The 22,877-nt window shown below is 36.1% G+C and overlaps 1 protein-coding gene across 1 annotated transcript in view; it reads right to left on the bottom strand.

Annotated features, from left to right (window-relative positions):
• KCNK2 (potassium channel, two pore domain subfamily K, member 2) overlaps positions 1-22,504 on the bottom strand; it is a 251,022-nt gene extending 228,518 nt beyond the window's left edge. The window contains exon 1 of the mRNA XM_011929417.1: positions 22,091-22,504. Coding sequence (XP_011784807.1) covers positions 22,091-22,124 — 34 coding nt within the window. The 5' untranslated portion in view covers positions 22,125-22,504. The remainder of the gene's footprint in view (positions 1-22,090) is intronic.
• Positions 22,505-22,877: the final 373 nt, after the last annotated feature.

The following is a 22,877-nucleotide window of genomic DNA, read 5'->3' as shown; positions in this document are numbered from 1 at the left end:
ACTGTAAACTAGTTCAACCATTGTGGAAGACAGAGTGGCGATTCCTCAAGGATCTAGAACTAGAAATACCATTCGACCCAGCCATCCTATTACTGCAGATATACCCAAAGGATTATAAGTCATGTTGCTATAAAGACACATGCACAGTTATGTTTATTGTGGCACTATCCACAATAGCAAAGACTTGGAATCAACCCAAATTTCCATCAGTGACAGACTGGATTAAGAAAATATGGCACATACACACTATGGAATATTATGCAGCCATAAAAATGGATGGGTTCGTTTCCTTTGTAGGGACATGGATGCAGCTGGAAACCATCATTCTCAGCAAACTATCGCAAGAACAGAAAACCAAATACCACATGTTCTCACTCATAGGTGGGAATTGAACAATGAGATCACTTGGACACAGGAAGGGGAGCATCACACACTGGGTCCTATTGTGGGGAGGGGGTAGAGGGGAGGGATAGCATTAGGAGATATACCTAATGTAAATGACGAGTTAATGGGTGCAGCACACCAACGTGGCACATGTATACATATGTAACAAACCTGCACGTTGTGCACATGTACCCTAGAACTTAAAGTATAATAAAAAAAAAGAAATAAAAATAAAATAAAATAAAATTATCTCTGTTTTGCTGATATGATTATGTACTTAAAAATCCAAGAGATTTACAAAGAGAAAATAACTACTGGCACTGATAAGAATATTTGATAGAATGACTGTGTATGAACAAGGAAAGTAGACTTAATAAATTTTTCCTTCCTAATAACATACTTGGAAAAAGAAAGAGGAGAAAAAAAAATGCCTTGAAAATGATAATGTAAACTAAATAGAATAAGCAAGGGATAGAGCCCATGAAAGCTATAAATCCTATTGTAAAAATGAAAAATGTTCTGAAAAAATAAAATTACATGCACTGTTTCCAAATGGAACAAGTTAATATAAAAAATTAGTCTTCCTAAGATAAGGATGTATGTATATGTTTGTTTACACATACACATACACATACACATGCTGCCATTCTCATTAGAATCCCACTATTCAGTTATGCTTCATTTCAACTTGAATTGCATAAAAATTTAAAGTCCATATGGAATGAAAATGCCTATGAATAAACTAAAATTAAAATAAGGGATATTTACCTAACCAGGTATCAGGATATACCATAAAGCTACTGAAATCAAAACAATATGGGGAAGGCAGACATATGAAAAAGTAAATCAGTGGAACAGAGGGATAATCCAGAAAAGACAGAGTGTATACATTAGAACTGAATATTGGTCCAGGGGTTATTCACTTTAAGGGAGAAAAAAAGGCGCCCTATTTACAGAATTTGTCCCCAAACCAAGTATTCATTCTGAAAACATTAATAAGCCTATCTCATTAATAAGCCTATCTCATGTTATTTACAAAAAATCAAATGGATTAAAGGGTTAAATATAAATATGATATTACTGTTTTACTCTGATTTCTGGAGAAGACTAGGAAAGAAACTAATAAAAAACTTGTGTAGCAGAAGATACTATTAACAAAGACAGTAAACAAATGGTAGATTTAGGAAACATGTTTGCAATGCAGATGAAAGATAAGAGTTTAAAAGCTATAATTACATGAAGAGAGCTTTAAAAATTGATAAGAAACAAACAACCACCTGACGGGAAAAAATGAGCAATAGATATAAATAAGCTATTCACAGCTGAGCAAATCCAAAGAGTCAAAAAATATGTGTATATATATTTTAAATTCACTAACAGGGAAACAGAAACTGAAGTAATAATAAATGATCACTTTAACCCTATGAGGCCAACACAAATTTTAAATAGTGATAACGCTGTTGGTAGGGATTTGTGGAACAAAGCTTTTTCTACATTGCTGCTAAAAATGTAAATTGGTACAGCTTTTTAAGAAAGCAATTGGGCAACATTTATTAAAATGTAAAAATACATAAACCTTTTCACCAAGCAATCCTACTCCTTGGTATATATTCCGCAGAAATACGGCTGCCAGTAAGTAAGGACATGTGAATCCAGATGTTTATTGCAGCACCCTTTGTAGTGGCAAAAATATGCACACAAAGGAATAAACCATGGTAATCCACAGCACAGAATATTATTCAGCTACACTTTCAGACCTAATGGATTTCCAGAAGTTATTACTGATTCAGAAAAAAGTAAGATGCATGAAAAATTGTGTACAATATGGTTTATTTCTGTAGTGCAAATGACAAAAACATATCCACATATATGTATATACATATGCACATAAGTATATCATGTGACATAAATTTAGTTAATCATTTGAAATAATACAGAATAATACATATTAGGCCACACTAGTTAAGGGGGTTTACAGTTATCAATATTTATATTACTTAAAGTAAATGGCGTGGCAGAGGTAAATATAGGAGGGTGAAGACAGGGAATAAGGTGAAAATAAGGAAAGAGAAAAAGGAAAGAAAACGTTATACTGTAAAGAAAGCCTTATAATAGTATCACTTACATAAAAATATAAAAGTCTGTGTGTATGCATATTTTCTGACCTGAAGGAGCAATGTATAGCACCTTTATTGAGTGTGCTCTTCTAGAGTACTTTATATGTCTAAACTTAGTTAACCGTCACCATAATCCCACAATAATATTCAAAATGTTATCCTCATTTAACCAGTGAGAAAACTAAGAGGTTAAATAAGTAAATTTATCAAGAGTTACATGATTATTTAGCTCCAGGGTTTGGATTTGAACCCAGGCACTATGACCCTAAAACCTTAACCATCGGATAGCTCAGCTTTTAACGAATTTATGTCCAAGAGATATTATAAGACTAAATTCACAAATTGCAACATAATATGTATAATACAGCTTTATTTCAGTTAAAAAAAAAAAACTCCTGTGGATATGTAATGAACATATGTTTTATAGACATATGTTTGAGCAAGAGAAAGATGTAGTTTAGTCCATAGGCTATTAAATTTGTTAGTTCTGGTGGGTGGAGATGGATATAAAGACAAGAGTGGGGCAATTGGTTTTGGTTTTATATACCACTAAAACATGTTTGATAAGTACCCAGATAAGACAGATAAGTACTGTCTCCTACACAGTGTATAAAAATTAATTGCTGAGATGTTTTGTTTTGTTTTTCTCATTTAGGGCTCTTTGATATTTAAGCAATATTTGTTCAATGGGAATTTCAGGCATGAAAAGCTTTATAAAGGAGGTGGCACTTAGTACATAGGTAAGATTTTGAGATGTCAGAACAATAACATGAGAAAAAAAACTATGGCAAAATATTGCGAGACATCTTTTTTTTTTTTTTTTAGATGGAGTCTTGTCCTGTCGCCCAGGCTGGAGTGCAGTGGCACGATATCGGCTCACTGCAAGTTTCGCCTCCCGGGTTCGCGCCATTCTCCTGACTCAGCCTCCCAAGTAGCTGGGACTACAGGCGCCTGCCACCACGCCCGGCTAAGTTTTTGTATTTTTAGTGGAGGTGGGATTTCACGGTGTTAGCCAGGATGGTCGCTTTAAGCCTACTCCTTCAATAACCTGGGTTAGAGCAAGTGTTTTTGTATGAAAGCAATGTTAGAAGTCGGAAAGACTGCATAGACTTACACAGCCTTGAATGCTAGGATTAGAAACATATTATTCACTGCATAAGTGAACTGGGCTTCTGCAAAACTGGACCTCTTAAAACTGTGCACTAACCCTGTGAGAGGCTGATACGGATGCAGCCTTGACACGTGGGATGCTCCTAGCCTTGACTCCAGCCTGGAAGTCCTTGACCAAATACTGACCCCATTCAAAGGTTGTTTTATTCCATGTGTCTCTTGTAACCCTTGTTCCACAGATGCCTACGGAACATCTGGTAGTTCCAGTGAGTCCACAGGGTGTCAAGTATCAGTGCAGAAGCACTTGCTCCACTCAAATCCCTATACCTGCCTTAGGAAGTTCATGCCACCTTACTCCGCCAGAAGCAAAATAAATGCCCCATCCATAAAGCCCATGTTTCCTTTCTCCTGCCTACTCCTTGGCAGAAGCTTTACTTCTGCACCCTGCTGGATTTTCCTGGCAATGTTTAGGAAAATCCTTAGAGCTAGGTATGCAGATTTCATCCTTCTCCTCTTTTGTGTCCTAATGACAAGAACATTAAAGGGAGCAAGGCAAAGTGGAGGGGAGACAAAGCAAAACAAATAAAATAGAGCATAATGTAGGATTTAGGTTGGACACATCTCAGATAAAAGCTGTATCTAAACCAACATAGCTTTGAGCCACCTCTCATGCAAATTTCTTCACCTGAAAAGCCAAATGTTTTACAAACCAAAAATTTTATTTTTAAAATTGTGCAATTGTTCTGCATCATTGCCATTATTGATGAGAATATATATCAAAACAAATTCAGGAATTTGGTGCTTATGCAAAGACGTCCGCCTGGTTGCTGGACTTTAGCTAGAAGAGTCTTCAGTGCCAAATCAGTTTATAACATGGTCAGGTTCACTAACTAGGGCACTCAACGGTTGATTATGATTGTTATCCAATAATTTAATGTAAAATACTTTTGCCTCTTTCCATGCTTTAATTGCTTTAATGTAACTCAATTCACAGTATAAAATGATGTTGAAGTGACATACTTATGGCTGAGGGGCAGATTTTAAAAGGTGATTCATTAAAGGATTACTGAACCGGCACATTCAGTTATGCACAGCTGGATTATATGGCAGGGTTCTCTTTGTCAAGAAGAGTGCACAGGAAGATACCTTTGTAGTAAAGGGCTGACCAGAACCCAAAGAGCTTATGTATTTCCAAGAATAAATTTCCTTCTCTCACCATACAGGAAAAAAGATACAAAAAAAATACAATAAGCCTTAGAGAAAGTTCCTAAATGCAAGAAGGGATTTTTTTGGAAAGGATTTATACAGTTGTTTTACAGTAGCAAAAGCTCCATTAAAACAAAAAGCTAGTATTTCAGGGCCACCTACTTCAGTTTCAAAATCTGCAGGCTATGGAAATCCATGTGTCAACAGGCATACTGTTCATATTGTATCACTGAATTGTTTCTTTTCATTTCTAGTAATTCTTTTTAACGCATGTGATTCTAATCCCACTAATAAAGTCTCTTTTAGATTCACCCCCTCTGGGAAGGAAAGAAAAAGGAAGAAGTAAATCACTGACTTTCACTTTAAAACTCAAAGTCCTTGCATAAACATTAAAGTGGTGAAATCCAGGGTTTGTTTTTTTCTTTTCCATTTTAGATAAGATAACGATTATCTGGGCTGTAAAAGAAGAGAAAAATCAGGGAGAGGCAGATTAGATGTTCCTGGGTTTTTGGGAAAGGGCCATGTACCTTCCCCAAACCCTAGGCCAAGTTAGGCAGAAGGAAGGTTGCATATCTTCAGACAAGTTTAGAGATTTGAATGGAGGCCGTGACCTGGAACTTAGTAAGGGAATGCAATTAAAGATAATATCCCATGCCCTCCTTGGCATGATAGCATTTGAATAGTAATGGCTCCATAAGGTATTCAGCCAAAAAAAAAAGCTGAGACGACTTTGAAAATCCCCTGTGGACCTAGAATGGCACAAGAGAAGAGCCACACATGTCTCTTGTCTCACAAGAGAAGCTCATAAATTGCCAAGCAGATTTGAAGAGATCTGATACATAGGGCAAGGAAGACATGGTTACAACCCGTGGAGGACTCAAAAACAAGTGATGTCACAGCAAATACTTCCAAGGCAGATGTCAAAACAGCCACACCAAGATCTTGGGCCTCTTAAAGCTCTACAACCCAGAAGAAAACATTGGATTTGGGAAGATCCTGAAGTGACTTGGAAAAGACCTTGAAACAATGGAAGAAACTCCAAATCGACTGTATTAGGGTGCTCCAAAGAAAGAGAAACAAGAGGATAGATAGATGGATTAGACAAAGAGATGATAGGTAGGTAGATAGATAGATAGATAGATGATAGATAGATAGATAGATAGATAGATAGATAGATAGATAGATAGATAGATAGATAGATAGATGGGTGAGAGAGAGAGAGAGAGATGATAGGAGGGGATTTATTATGGCAATTGGCTCACGTGATTATGGAGGCCAAGTCCCACAGTGTGTCATCTGCAAGCTGGAGAAGCAAGGAAACTGGTGGTGTAATACAGTTGAGTTCAAATGCCTGAGAACCAGTGTAGCCAATGCTGCAAGTCTCAGCCTGAGGCTGAGGCCTAAGAAACTGAGTGCTGCTGGTATAAGTGTCAGAACCCAAAGGTCTAAGACCCTGGAATTCTGATATTCAAGGGCAGATAAAGATAGCTGTCCCAGTTCCAGAAGAGAGGCCAAATCCATCTTTCCTCTGCCTTTTTGTTCTAGCAAGGACCTCAACAAATAGAATGGTGCCTGCCCACCTTGGGTCAGGGCAGATCTTCCTTACTCAGCCCACTGATTCAGATGCCAACCTCTTCTGGAAACACCCTTACAGATGTGTCCAGAGATAGTGCTTTATCAGCTATCTGGTAAAGCATCAGAGAGCAAAAGGTCTTTTTTGGGTGGGTTTTTGTTTCCATGTTGAAAAAGAATTGCACCCCACAAGTGTTTATCACGTCTAGCCAGCTTCATCTTTCACCTGCAGTGGCCCTGAGCTCTCCCTCTCTATAATTCTGCTCTTTACCCCCTCAACCCATTGACCACTTAGCAGGCAGGGTAATCTTTTAAGAATGCTATCTGGGTAACACTTAACCCAGTCAAGCTGACACCTGAAATCAACCATCACATTGACCAAGACTGAATTTCATCCAGATGAAACGGGGAACTTGAAATATAACTTAGGCTCACTTGTAGGAAAATGAAATCATATTTCTCAGACAGTTGCATTTGTAAGCTGAGAATTGCAGGTACTTAACATGACTACCTGAAGCATAATTTTTCACTGTCTAAACATAGATGAAAATTACTGTAAAGTTAAAAAATATGTTCTTAATATCTAATATCCAACTCTCATCCATCATTGAAAATATAAACTCTGTATGATTTAAAAACAATTAATTATTTAAAATAATTGAAATTATTGTCTTCCCACCATGACTGAATTTTTTTATTATTTTACTATTATACTAGAAGATTAGAGGTAGGCAGACCAGGAGATTTATAAAATGAAATTGAAAAGTGATATCCTATGTATGACATTCTATAATTTACACAACCAACTAAGCATCATTTTTCAGTTGTCACACTGGAAAACCATTGAGATCTAAAGGCATTGAGGTTTGGCCCAGCATAGTGTCTCACTCCTGTAATCCTAACACTGAGAGGCTGAGGTGGGTGGACTGCCTGAGCTCAGGAGTTCAAAACCAACCTGGGCAACATGGTGAAATCTCGTGCCTACTAAAATATAAAAAATTAGCTAGGCATGGAGGCACATATCTGTAGTCCCAGCTACTCAAGAGGCTGAGGCACAATAATCGCTTGAACCCAGGAGGCAGAGGTTGCAATGAGCCAAGATTGCGCCACTGCACTCCAGCCTAAGCAACAGAGTCAGACCCTGTGTCAAAAAATAAATTAAATAAATAAATATACTGAGGCTCAACATATTTTGGGGATTCTTCTTTCGAAGTTTGCTTCTGAGACAGTATATGAGACCCACAAGAAAATAAGGGTTATCACAAATTTAGAAGTCACTCAAGAAGTCTAAACATCTTTGTAGCCAGACTTTACCTTTGATTATTAATAATATTTTTAAGCTTGATACATTTATTCAATAGATTTGGTCCAAAGCATTATTAACAGAGTTCACAGCACAAAGCCATCCTTAAAGAACGTTTGAAAACATCCAAAGCACCACACCTCTAAAAGAAACCTAATGAATTACCAAAGGTTTGGCAGAAATGGTAGAAAATGGACAGTCACTCAACAAGGGAGAAAAGGGATAATTAATGCTATGAACTTTGATGAATAGATCTATAATGACTCAGGGTGAAATAAATTATCTTGTTTATTCTTTTTTTCTCTTAAATACAATATGGTAAAATTAAATATAATGTATATATTGTGGTCCCCCCACTTATGTACCCTTTATATCTAAAATACAACTTGAAATTTTTGAAAACTTGTAGTCTCCTTTTTAAAAACAGAACAATAATTTTGTGCCAAAGAAAGGAGGAAAAGCATAAGAGCGGCAAGGCAGCTAGAATGTTTCTTCATGGAGAATAACCAAGCATACCAAAAACCAGAGAATGCAAGAGGAGACGATCTATAACATGTCTACAATAAATCTCTTTAACAATCTTTCCTTGCCTCTCCAAAGAAGGGATTCTATGTGGCACTTCCGAATGTTGTCTATTCTCTCCCTCTAATTCCAATCACATAGAAGGTGAATGAATTGAAATGTATTCCAAATGAAAATGGTAAATATGATTCAATATTCATGAACAGGATGAGTTTTAAATATTTAACAACCATGAGCGCATAGACACTGACCATTTGGAACAGATGCGGCAACTAATGGACACTAGCCATTAACTGACATTGTCATGAACAACTGACATTGTCATATTGGGTGTCTCAGCTGATTACTGGCCCTGTTCATCGGTGTTTCTCTAGGGAAGAATAACTCCTTTTTACATACAAACAGATTTTTTTCTTAATATGTGAACTCAGTAAGAAACACAAAATCTCTATTGCAACATGCTTTTTTTGAAGGTCTATAGCTTGCATCAGAAAAGGTAAAAACAAAGTACAATAGTAAGCAATTTTATCTGCTTAGAAGACTTTAAAAGCAAAGTGATATTACTCTACTAGAAAGCTGTTCTTTGAAGAGGACCTACCAATTTTTTATTTTAAGTATAAACATTACGTAGAGTCTAGCTTCTATGTTGGAGAAAACCAGTTATTGATAACAGTGGAACAAGGACAAGTGGGCTCATTTTATCAGATATATAGGACATGGCAAGTTATGCAGTTACTCCAGACAGCAAAGGGTCTTTCTTGGATTGGTCTTTTTTTTTCCATGTTGACAGAGAATTGCACCCCACAAGTGTTTACCAGGTCTAGACAGCTTCATCTCTCACCTGTAGTGGCCCTGAGCTCTCCCTGTCTATGATTCTGCTCTTGACCCCCTCAATCCATTGGCCACTTAGCAGGCAGGGTAATCTTTTAAGAACGCGAATTTGATCATGACCTTACTTGCAGGAAACTTTCCAGGAAGTTCTCATTATGTTCTTTTTTTTTATTTTTTTGAGATAGAGTCTCGCTCTGTTGCCCAGGCTGGAGTGCAGTGGCATGATCTCAGCTCACTGCAAGCTCTGCCTCCTGGGTTCATGCCATTCTACCGCCTCAGCGTCCCGAGTAGCTGGGACTACAGGCGCCCGCCCCCACGCCCAGCTACTTTTTTGTATTTTTAGTAGAGATGGGGTTTCACCATTCACGGGATGGTCTTGATCTCCTGACCTCGTGATCCACCCGCCTCGGCCTCCCAAAGTGCTGGGATTACAGGCATGAGCCACTGTGCCCAACCTCTCATTATGTTTAGAATTGAAAGACCAAATCCTTAGCATGACTAAATGATCCTGAAATGACTGGCCATGCGTAATTCCCCAACCTCGTTTTGACCCCCTCTCCTGTGCATTCACTTGTCTCTCAACACACAGGACTGAATTCCTTGATCTTCAGACTGTGCACATGTACTATCTGTGGCATTCTCACTGGCTCTATCCTACTTACCCTTCATTTCCATTTAACTATCATTTTTAAAGAGGAGTTGCCTGAGTCTCTAGTTAATTATTTTCTTATCATCATGAACTCGTGTATTTAAATATTTGATATATTTCCATTTATTGCAGTTATTATCCTGCTCAAATCATCCCACTAATAGCAGCCTTTTAAAATTAGTTTCATAGGCACGAACCAATCACAAGAACCTATAATTAGTCATGAGAGCTTATTTACTATCCAATGTAAGGTGTTTCTACATTTCTTGATCCACAATTGCACCCATGCATTTCTCAAAGATGTTTGGATTCTTTCAGTGGGAAAATGACAAAACCACAACTTTGATGCTAAAGATTCTCATTCGCAATCAAAACCACAATTTTAACACTGAAGATTTATTTTGCTACTGGATGTCTGGTAATTTTTTTCTAGACCTTTATAGTGGACATAGCTGGGAAATATATCAATATCTACATCATACATATTATTACATACATACTTTATTATATGTGTTCTTAATTGTGCATATGCAATTTATGTAAAATTATTAGCCACTAATTATTTGCAGACTACTTTTCTTTCATTCTCTCAAAATGCACCTCCAATAGAATACTTGATGTGTGTTATTTTTTCATTCTTTACCAGTTTTCCAAGGAGTATTTCACATGTATCTGCTCACCGTTTTTGGCATTTCATGTTGTGTCTATTGAACACTATTTATTTACTTCAACTGATGAGTAAAAATTATACACATGTGGTGTATAACATAATGTTTTGATGTATGTATACATTGTGGAAGGGCTATTCAGGCTAATTAATACATGCACTACCTCACATACTTGTTCTGTGGTGAGAACACAAAATCTCCTAGTAATTTTCAAGTAGACATTATTAGCTATAGTCACCACGTTGTACAATAGATCTCTTGAATTTATTCCACCCATCTAGCTGAAATTTTGTGTCCTTTGACCAACATCTCTCTAATCTTCCCAAATCCCGGTCTCTGGTAACCATCATTCTATTTTCTGTTTCTATGAGCTCGGTGTTTTGAGATTCCGCATATAAGTGAAATCATGTAATAGTTACCACCTCTGCCTGGCTTCTTTTATATAACACAGTGTCCTTCAGTTTCATCCATGTTGCACAAATGACAGGATTTCCTACTTCTTAACAGCTAAACAGTGTTCTATTGTACATATACCACATTTTCTTTATCCATTCATCTGCTGATGGACACTTATGTTGATTTCATACCTTGGCGATTATGAATAATGCTGCAATAAGCATGGGAATGCAGCTCTTTGATAAAATGATTGTCTTTCTTTGGGGCATACACCCAGCAGTGGGATTGCTGGATCATATGATAGCTCTATTTTTATATTTTTGAGGAACCACAATACTGTTTCCAAAAGGACTGTACTTATACACATTCCCTCCAACAGTCTATAAGAATTCCCTTTTCTTCACATCTTCACCAACACTTGTTATTTTTCATCTTTTTTGATAATAACCATTCTGATAGGGCAAGGTGATATCTCATTGTGGTTTTAATTTGCATTTCCCTAATGATTAGTGGTGTTAAGCATATTTTTATATACATGTCTGTATGTCTTCCTTTGAGAAATGTCTACTCAGATCCTTTGCCTATTTGTTAATTGGGTTATTTGTTTTCTTGCTCTTGAGTTCTTTGAGTTCCTTACATATTTTGAATATTAACCCCTTACTAGTGCATGGTTTGCAAATATTTTCTTCTCTTCCTTATATTAACTCTTCATTCTGTTAACTGTTTCCTTTGCTGTTCAGAAGCTTTTGGTTTGATGTGATTCCATTTGTCTGTTTTTGCTTTCATTTGCCTGTGCTTTGGGGTTCATATACAAAACATTGTCCAGACCAATGTCGTGGAGTTTTCCCATGTTTTATTCCAGAGGTTTTACAATTTCAGGTCTTATATTTAAATCTTTAATCCATTGGAATTAATTTTTATATATTATGTGAGACGAGGGTCTGATTTTATCCTTCTGTATGTGAATATTCCATTTTCCCAACATGATTTATTAAAGTAACTGGCCCTTTCCTTGTTGTGTGTTCTTGGCATCTGTTAAAAATCAGTTGACCATAAATTGGTAGATTTATTTCTAGGCTTTGTATTCTGTTCCACTGGTGTATGTGTCTCTTTTTATGCCAGTACCATGCCGTTTTATAATTACTATAGCTTTATAGTAGATTCTGAAATCAGGGAGTGTGATGCCTCCAGTTTTGCTCAAGATTGCTTATGCGTTCTTATTGCATCCTCTATATCTCTTAACTCTTGTATTTTTCATTTTTCTTGTCTCCATATGCTCCATGCTCTGAATAGTTTCTTTAGACATACTTTCCAATTCATTAATCCTCTCTTTAGTGTTCAACCTATTAATTGAGTTTTGTATTTCAACTATTATATTTTAGTTGCTAGATCCCTAATTTGTTGTTCGTTGTTTTTATTGACTTTCAGTCATGTGGTTTGTTGCCTTAGGTATTCAGTAAGTTTTTATTATACATACACATTTTGATAGTGAAACTGAGTTTCACTTGATTGTGGGGGCCTAACCTGGAAATGCTTTTCTCTAGAAAGGGGCTAGAGGGATTACTGATCTGAAACCACCTTAGCTTCCTCCCAAGGCTTTTGCTTAAGGGAGAGATTTCCAATTGAGACAGAGACCAAGCTCATTATCTCTGCAGTGGTATTGGTATTTGCCTCCAAGCTAACCCTCAATTTTACATTTGCTCAGTATTATCGTTTCAGTTCACAGTTATTTTTCTTTGCTTTTACTTGTTCCCCTTGGATCTCATCTAGTTTCTGCTAACCCTTCAATACATTAAAGATCCTTTTTATAACTTTTTCAGCTCTAACACAACAAAGAATCTACAAGTGCTGTCAACTGAGAGGGAGTCAAAGGTGATAAGAAAGAATTGATGCTCCATGGGCAAAATGATGCCAGGAGCGCACGTCTCGGTCACTGAGATTTTTACAGAGAAGAAAAAATTTCCACCCGCTAATCATGGGCTCATCTAGAAATTAATTATCCATCTCAGGTCATGAATGGATACAGAATTACCTGCCAAAGACCCCAGAGCCTGTATGGTTTATGTGGAAACCTCAATTTTATGTGGTTCAGACATCTCAAGCTAAAAAGTTGACATGAAAAATAGCTTAGAACCTGCTAATTCAATCAGATATGATCTGGGGTTATCAAAAATCACTCCATAGAGAGGTAACCACAGCCAGTGCACACAATGGACTAGAGAGGAAATTTTTCCTAGCAAAGTGAGGAATTTAAGGATATAACATGAGGGAGTCTGATATAGAAAAGAAATTCCAAAGACCCAGACCCCCAAAAAACAGAGAATTCACATCTGAGACACTAGAGGTAAGAGAGAAATTGGAAAGGAGCTTTAAAATAGTTATGTTTAAAAAGTTCGATATAATGTTTAGTGACTTACCTGATGTCAGCCAGCTCACAAGTTCAAACCAGACTATCTAAGGGCAGAGTTCACCTTCATAACCAGTATGATATGCTTTCCTGACCTCTCACATTGTGTCTGGATGAAAGGGGCTGACTTCTACAATACTAGCCTATCTTACTCTAATTTTGGAGTTTAGAGCTGTCTCTCTTTAGCTAATATTCTCATATTTGACATCATAATATCATTAAAACAACTTACGGTTGTATTTTCAACTGGACAGAAAGATAAATATGGATTTCCACCAACAGTGGAAAATTCATCTCTCTATAGAACTTACCTGTTATGCTGCTCAGGATAGATGGAAACGCCAAAGGATCACACCCTTATCAGTTCATGGAAAAATCACCAGATGGACTCCTTGTATAAGTAAAACCTGATTACAGTGGGGTGGGAATGAGCAGTCTTCCTGGCTGGATATGGTTTCTTAATTCACATCACATTTGGATTATCATGATAAACAATCAATTTTTTGAACCCAGTTCATTAAACTTCATCAATTATGTGTTTCACTTGTTTTCCTTTATTACATATTTCTAGACTACTATCCTCTCGATGGAACAGTATTGTTCCACAGCTGATCATTTATTTCTCTCTGTTAATTTAAATTTAACACTACAATACCATCAGTACATTCTGAGAGCCTTAAATTGAGAATTTTTGACATTTTTGAGGCCATCAATACACTGACACCAAGCAGGAGAAAGGCAGTACAGAAAAAGAAAACTACAGATGAATGCCTCTCATGTATATATATGTAGAATTTCTCAACAAAGTATTAGCAAATTTAATCCAACAGTAGGCAAAAAAGAGAAATGTCTTACAGTTAAGTGGGGTTAATCCTGGAAATGGAAGCCTGGCTCTACATTCAAAATTCAGTCAATATCATTCACCATACTAACAAACGATAGGAGAAAAATAATCACATGATCATATTAAATGAGGCAGGAAAAGCATTTGAAAAAACTGAAACTCATCTATAATAAACACTCTCAGCAAACTAAGAATAAAAGAGAATTTCCTTAACCTAATAAAGAGTATCTATTTAAAAAACTATAGCTAACACATGTAATAATGAAGACTACATCTTTTCCCACCAATATAAGGAAGAACACAAAGACATTTGCTCCCACAACTCCTATTTGGCATAGTACTGAAACCCTAGCCAGTTCAACAAGGGAAGTAAAAGAAATAAAAGGCACACTGACTGGCAATGAAGAAATAAAATTATCCTATTCATAGATGTCATGATTGATATAGAAAAGCTAAATAGTTTTGCAAGAACCTTCTAGAACTAAGAAATGAGTTTAGTAAATTTATAAGACACATGTCAATATGCAAAAATCAATCCCACATATATGTATATACTAGCAATGAAAATTGGAGACAGACATTTTTCAAAGTTCCATTTATAATGGCCCTAAAAATGACATGCCTAGATGTTAATCTAACAAAAGTATGCAAAATCTGGTGGTTTTCAAAGGGAAATCAAAGGAGAGCCAAATAAGAGAAATCAAGGAAGAGCTAAATAAGGCTCACTATCCTCTGGAAGGCTCAGTATTGTTTAGCTATCAATTTTTTCCAAATTTGTCTATAGATTTAACACTTATCCCAGTTAAAATCCCGGCAGGGTTTTCATAAATACCGTCAAGTTGATTCTAAAATTTGTGTGGAAAGATAAATGACCTAGAAAACATTTTTTTTAAAGAAGAACAAATTAAGAAGAGTCACACTATTTGATTTTGTGACCTACTCTAAAGTTATATCAGTCAAGACAATATGGTATTAGTGGTACTAAATTATGGTATACAGGTCAACTGATTTTTAGCACAAATGTAAAGGCAGTTTTATAGAAAAAGGATAATATTTCCAACAGATTGTGTTAATACAATCGGACATTCATATGCCAAAAAAATACATACCTTGACCCACACCTCATATCTTATACAAAATTAACTTGAAGTGAATCACAGTTCTAAATGTAAAACACAAAATTACAAATATTCTTAAAAAAGAAAACACCAAAGAAATTTTTCATAAATTTGAATTACACAAAATTAACTTGAAGTGAATCATAGACCTAAATGTAAAACATAAAATGACAAATATTCTGAAAAAAGAAAACACAAAAGAAATTTTCATAAATTTGAATTAGGAAAAAATTCTTAACTATGACACCAAGAGTATGACCCATAACAGAAAAAAGTTGATCAACTGAACTTCATCAAAACTAAAATCTTTTTCTCCATAAAAGATGGCTAAGGGAATGAAAAACACAACCTAGTGAAAATACCTGAATCACAAATCTAATAAAGGGCTTAAATCCTTAATTTAAAATGAACTCTCAAAACCAACAATAAGAAAGCAAATGTCCAGTAAAAAAAAATAATAATGATGAACGAAACTGGGCAACATAGCCAGACACTGACTCTACAGAAAAAAAAAACAAACAAACAAACTAAAAGATTAGCTGGGTATGGTGGTGTGCACCAGTAGTCCCAGCTACTTGGCAGGCTGAGGCAGGAGGATCACTTGGGCCCAGGAGTTAAAGGCTGCTGCTGTGAACTATAATTGTTCACTTCACTCCAATCTGGGTGACAGAGTGAGACCCTGTCTCAAAAAAAAAAAAAAAAAAAAAAAGAGAAAGAAAAAGAAAAAAGATTTGAACAGATATTTTACTAAAGAAGATAATCAGACTGCAAATAACACATGAAAAGATATTCAACATGTTAACACCACAATGAGATTCCACTATACACCTATTAGAATGGGTAAGAAAAAAAACACACACACATCAATACCAAGCACTGGCAAAAATGCCAAGTAACTAGGACCCTCATACCCTGCTGGTGGACATGCAAAATGGTCAAGCCACTATGGAAAACAGTTTGGTAGTTTCTTATAAGTTATATGTACGTTTATCTTACGATCTTCAATCCCACTCCTAGATATTTAGAAGAACGAAAACTCGCATTTATACAAAAAAACTATGTTCAGAGCACATTATGTTAAGAGCAGCATTGTTCCTAATCATAAAAAACTGGAAACAGCCTGAATGTTCTTCACTGGTGTTTTATTGTACCAGAGTTTCTCTGGTACAACAAAATACTTCTCAGCAATAAAAAGAAACAAACTACTGATATACACACAACAACAACAAGGATGAATGTAAACGCTTTCCTCTAAGTGAAAAAAAATCAGACTCAAGGCCGGGCCCGGTGACTCAAGCCTGTAATCCCAGCACTTTGGGAGGCCAAGGTGGGTGGATCACGAGGTCAGGAGATCAAGATGGTCCTGACCAATATGGGGAAACCCGTCTCTACTAAACATTCAAAAAAAATAGCTGGGCGTGGTAACACACGCCTGTAGTCCCAGCTACTCGGGAGGCTGAAGCAGGAGAATCGCTTTAACCCAGGAGGCAGAGATTGCAGTGAGCCGAGATGGGGCCACTGCACTCCAGCCTGGGCAACAGAATGAGACTCCATCTCAAAAAAAAAAAAATTCAGACTCAAGGCCGGGCATGGTGACTCAGGCACTCTAGGAGGCCAAGGCGGGTAGATTGCTTGAGTCCAGGAATTTGAGACCAACCTGGGCAACATAGCAAAACCCCATCTCTACGAAAAATATAACAAATTAGCCAATGTGATGGTGCGTGCCTGTAATCCCAGCAACTCGGGAAGCTGAGATGGGAGAATCACCTGAGCCCAGGAGGTCGAGGATGCAGTGAGCCAAGGCAGTGCCACTGCACTCCAGCCTAGACAACCAGTGTGAGACCCTGCCTCAACAAAAAAAGAAATCAGACTCAAAAGATTGTAAATGGTATGATTTCATTTATACTAAAATTCTGGAAAAGGCAAAACTATAAAGACGAAAAACAAATAAATTGTCCCAAGAGTTTGGGATAGGAGAGGTTTTGACCACAAAGGGGCAGCACAAAGGAATATTTTTGGGGTGAAGGAATGGTTCTATATCTTGATCGTGGTTACAAGACTCTGTATCAAAACTCATAGAACTATACGCACAAAAAATAGTGAATTTTACTTGATGTAAATTTAAAAGCAACTTAAATATATATTTAATACAATATTATATATAAGCATATTTTATTATTCTATTTATGTTATGTAATGTATAATGTATATTAGTTAATATAAAGTAACTTAAATATATATGTATACACACACACACACACACACACACAAAAACAAAAAACAAAAATCTGTGTCCTATGAGCAGAAAATCCTACCCTGAGGGAGTGAGCTTCCTATACCCTTCTCAAAAATAAAAGCAACCTTAAAAACATGAAGGAAAAGAAGTGAGAACTCAGGCTCACACTACTCAGAACTCTTGAAAGCCAGGTATGAAAAGTTACTGGTTGCTTTTTACACATTGCAATTCAATTCACCTTGACCTCTTACCTCGGGTTTCAAAAGAACAAAAGCAGCCTAATGGAAACAAAACACTTTGGCGTCAGGATATTTAGTGACTTGTAATCGCACCTCTATTAGCTCTGCTGCACTTAGTCTAACCTTAGAGTCTGTTTCTCTCACACGAGGGAGGAATAGTAAGGATAATACAGTCTGAGCTACACACATGTCTTCTCTAAGATTCATTCAATGAAATTCAAAATGCATCTAAGCCCTCTATTCTGATTTCCTGTTTAAGGCTACGTTCTTATGAAATGCCACCAATCGGAAGCACGGTACAGAATGCGTAATGTTAAGATTTTAAATGAAAAGAAAATTAAAAACTGAACTAAAAGAATATTGCAAATACATAGCTACTCATGTAAAAAATTCAACACTTCTCTTTTAAATAACCTGGTGACTAACTGGCGAAAAATATCTGGACCTGCTGCTTCACAGTTTAATGTTTTTCTCTTGCACCTGGCTGACACTCTCATTCATACCAAGGGAGATATTTGATTACTAGACTCAAATCAACAGATGTAACTGTGCCCCAAGCCTCAAAATCTATTCCTATTAAGAGGTAGTTTATCAGCTTTTGAGGAACTGTGAAGCATTGTTTTAGCTGATGTTGTCACTGTTAATTTGATACACACACACATAAAATACAGTTGTCCAAGTCCATGTTATCCCAGCAGCCAGGAAAGGTAGCCAAAAGCACGTTTGCAACTGACTCCCTCGTAAAATGAAAAATATAATAGAATAAATATGAATACCTTCATTTCTTGAAGTGTCTGGGATATACTTATAGTAGAGAAGACAGAGAATTCCAGACACTCAGGTTTTTCTGCGTACCTAATTGGGCCTGTACTCAAGTATACTATACCTTTTTTTTGTGCCAGATTGCTTGGCCCTCTGTGGATGACACAATGTAAAGTGAGAGTTAATTAGTTCTCAAGTTTAAGACCACTATTAAAGCATTAGAGAAGCAGGTGAATGATATATTTCTGGATAAAAATCAGAGATGGCCATAAAACTCTTAAACAAATTATACTAGACGCAAAGTCTCATTACTCCGTGTCCATTTTCATTGGACAACTCTGCTTAATTTCTGGGTTTATTATTCACATTATGCAGCAAATGAAGTAAACATAGCTTCTCTCTCCACTTCAAAGTGAGATAGAATGAAATGATATATACATATGTAAATGGTTTTGTAAAGAAAATGGCACTATATCTGTGCGAGATATTATTTTCTTTAATAGCTGCTGCTGACACTCTCACAAATACATAGTAATTTTCCAGATAGCAAATCTAACAGCTAGATTGTTATTTCATATCTGTGATGTGTAAACGCTGCTTAAGCCAGTTTCAGTAGTAGTGTAAAAACAGTGGTTCTACCCAAGTGCTTTGCATACGTATTTGGAACAAATTGACACAATAAACTAAAACATCAAAATACACTCCCCACCTAATACTGATTTTTGCAGACACCATAGAAAGCTACCATAGGAGACATTTTAAAGATGAACAGTTTCAGCACTTAAACTTTCAAAAAAAAACCATTTCTTCTGAGAATGACTGTTGGCTACAGTGGCTTTTCTGAGATGATTAGACATGGTTATATACCAAAGATGAAAGGGAAAATCAATTAGCAATGGCCAACCCAGTGTTTCCACTGTCTTAATCATCAAGGACTATAGAATGGCAAATCAAATTGATTTAGATCACCTACACATCTAAAGCATCTAAAGCAAAAAGAACACATTACTTTCTTTTTAAAAAAAAAAAATGCATTCTGATTGACTTATCATTTTTTACTGAATGTGTAGATTTGATTTACAATTTTCTATTAGAAACCTAGTAGGTGGAGAATAGATATTTCTGTTGAGTTGCAACTTTGAATAGTATTGAGCACAAATGAGGAATTTAGGTTACTTTAAACAGCTAGAATTTCTTGGGCCTCAAAGTTAGAAAGGTCCCTAAAGCCCATGTAGTTTAACCATCTTATCGCATGCTTACTACCTACCAAAAAGTTGACATTAATTATCTCATTTAATCTTCACAAAAAGTAGAGGAGGGGAGAACTATTCATCCTGTTTTATATATGGGGAACCACAATCTTGGTAGTCAGGTAATTTGCCCAAGGTCACTCTGTTTATAAGTAGGGGGTCTGGAATTCCATCACTAATTTGACTCAAAATACTTGCTTTTTCCTCCTTACTGAGCCTCCTTATCTACAACATTTCACTAGTGGCAGGGAACTCATTCCTCCTGGTGCAACAAATTTTTAGATAGCTCTGGCTATAGATATTTTGATGTCAAACAAATAACCAGAAAAAAATATAGCATGCCATAAAAACTAGTTATCATTTGTCATCAATAACTACATCCTGATCCTGCTTGTGGGAGGATCTAAACCTACACTTTTCCTTTTGAAGACAATCCTCAAAATCATAATCATTCTACCATATCTTACTTGGCTTTCAATTATAATCAGATGGCTTCCTTTTCCTTAAAAAAAAAAGAAGACTTAGGAATTCTGTAATACTACGTCATTTCTTGATCAAGGTCCCAGAATTTTGCATAATAAATCCAGATGCTTTTAGCCTGAAAAAGTGTTCATGCAGATTATCAACCAACTTCCTAATTCTCGAAAGAACTTCCAAGCTATTCCTATAGAATGCCTTGTTTTAATTAGAATTGCATCTGAAAGATTTGCCTGGATTATTTTACTTGTAAATAGACTGAACAGAACTGTTAACGGGATAATTAAAATTTATCTATTGTTATATGTGATGTTATATACAACATTAAGCTTATATCCAATGTTATAGATGATTGTCCAAAATTAGTTTACCTTAATGATAACCATTGCTTAGTTGAAGTTGAGGTCAGTTTCTACCCAAAGGATTTCACCACTACTTCTAATCAGATGCAATCAAATCACATATACAGCATTTTCGTTTCCTACTTATGGTAGCAGAAGGACATGTGTTCAGTTTAGCACATGTCTATGCTAAGTGACATGAGAAGAAATTAGAGTACTAGAACAGTGTTAGCTGGCACACGATAAGATGGAGATGGCATCTGTAGCTTGACCTACCCTCTCCAGCTCTCTCCATACCTTTCGTTTCTCTTCTGCCACTCTAGAAATTTGGCTCCAAGAGCTACTCAATTTAACTCCAAGAGCCTTTTGATCGCTCACCTTCACCTCTGAGTTTATTTTCATGCCCCTTGGACCTAAAAAGGAGTCTTCATCCCATGAGGACTTGGCCAGTGTCTTGTCCAACCCATCAACCTTCAGCAAAGGGGGCTCCAGAAGTGCTGATTCCAAGTCCCAATGCCACAAACCAGAACCTGGACATGACATACTAATTGGAAATAAGCATATATATATATATATATATGCTATATATATATATATAGTGAATTGTTCCCAGATAATATGTGGAACAAATTCTTGTGATACCCTTCCAAATAATATGTGGAATGAATTCTTCTGATTTCAAGAGAAAAACAACCAAGAATAGCAATTAACCAGAAATTTGATTTTTGAGAAAATTCCTTATTGAAAAAAAGTGATATAATGTAATGCCATTATTATATAATTCTTGTTAAATAGAATTCAATCACACTCAAAGATAAATTCATAAAATTAAACCCTGCTGTAAAATGATTACTGTACCAACACAAAACGTGTCCTATTACCCAACACCAGCATTTATTCAGCATTCAAAAAATATTTATTTAGTACATACTATATGACAGGCACCCTAAAGATGGACTTTGCTACATTTAATATGTACGTAGGATTATGCTTTTGATGAGTTTTATTCACATTTCTAAGACCACAACAGTATTCTTGTGAGGTGAGAAGTCTTACATAGAGACATCTAAATAATTTCAAATAAAACTACTTGCTAAATAAATTATGGAAATGTAAAAAGAACTTAGGTCTTAGTTCTCAAGATTTAAACTATCGTACCTTTTCTTCCCCATTTCCAAGATTCTAAGCCACCTCTTTCCCACTATATACATCAGATTCCCTCAGGAAATAACTAATATTCTAAGTAAACTACAAATAATATGTGTAAATCTGTATATGAACAAATTGATTACAGGACTAACCACAGCATGAAACCAAAGTAAACATAAATTACCAGAATCTAAATGCAATGGAATTTATAGATACACATGTTGATCAATTTTTACATTGCCAGAAGTAATACATCACAAATAAAAGCCTGATGTAACATGCCTGTTGTATAAAACATGCCCGAATTAACGTGCAATTTATTTTGGTGTTGCAAGGTCATGGAAAAAATTCCAGAAACTAACCCTCTGTTGGAACCACCCAATGAGTTTAATTATAGACTTTTATATAATGAAGACTCCTTACATCAAATACTTGCTTGGAAATCTACTCAGCATAATCTAGAAATTTTGAAAACAAATAAGGTACTTGATTATTGCAAAGATACTCACAGTAGAAATTCCTTTTTGCTCGTGGGTTCATCATTTGGTGATGTTTTCATCAGGAGTCATCATGCTTTTGATCTTTAATGCCGTTCTTCCTCCAAGGTTTCTTGTCCGTAATTTCCAAAACAGAGTCACTTGTACTAACAAGCCATCGTCCCATACTGTTTCCTTTTTGTGTGTGAATGTTACCCTGTAGATCAGTTTCCTGTACAAAAACACTCAAAATGAACAAACTCTGCTGTGTGCAAGTGAAATGTGCTACTCAAATCCTCTGTTTTTACAGTTTGGTTCAGGAAGAAATTCCCTGATTAAAATGAGGAACTATATCCCAATTGTTCCAGAGAATTTAAAAGACAGAAGTTTCTTCCTTATGAATGAGCATATCAAAGTTGCCAGCGTCACGTATTCTCACAAGTTTGTGGCTCAAGCATTTACACACGAAGCATCCATGTACTGTGTGCAGGCTAAAGACTCTCCCAATTGCTACAGTAACAATATCCCAACTATATTTTCAAATCAGGCTTAGTATGCTTTGAAGTACATAATGTTTTCCATTCCTGAAAGGACAAAGAGATCTGCATTGTCAAAGTTTATTTTTAAGCTCATGTGCTTGCTAAGTGCAGTGGCAAACCGGCTTGGCTTTCCGTGCCTGTAGTACCATTGCTGGAACCTATTAATGCAAACAGATGAATCGTTGGCTGCGTTCCACATAGGCTTTTATTTTTTATCTTACCTTATCTAAATTGCATTGATTATCATTTTTTAAATCAGAAATGTTATCAGTTTTCTGAGC

This window comes from Colobus angolensis, unplaced genomic scaffold (genome assembly GCF_000951035.1).
Source record: "Colobus angolensis palliatus isolate OR3802 unplaced genomic scaffold, Cang.pa_1.0 Scaffold81, whole genome shotgun sequence".
Lineage (NCBI taxonomy): Eukaryota > Metazoa > Chordata > Mammalia > Primates > Cercopithecidae > Colobus > Colobus angolensis.
This window is presented reverse-complemented; position numbering and strand designations above follow the sequence as displayed.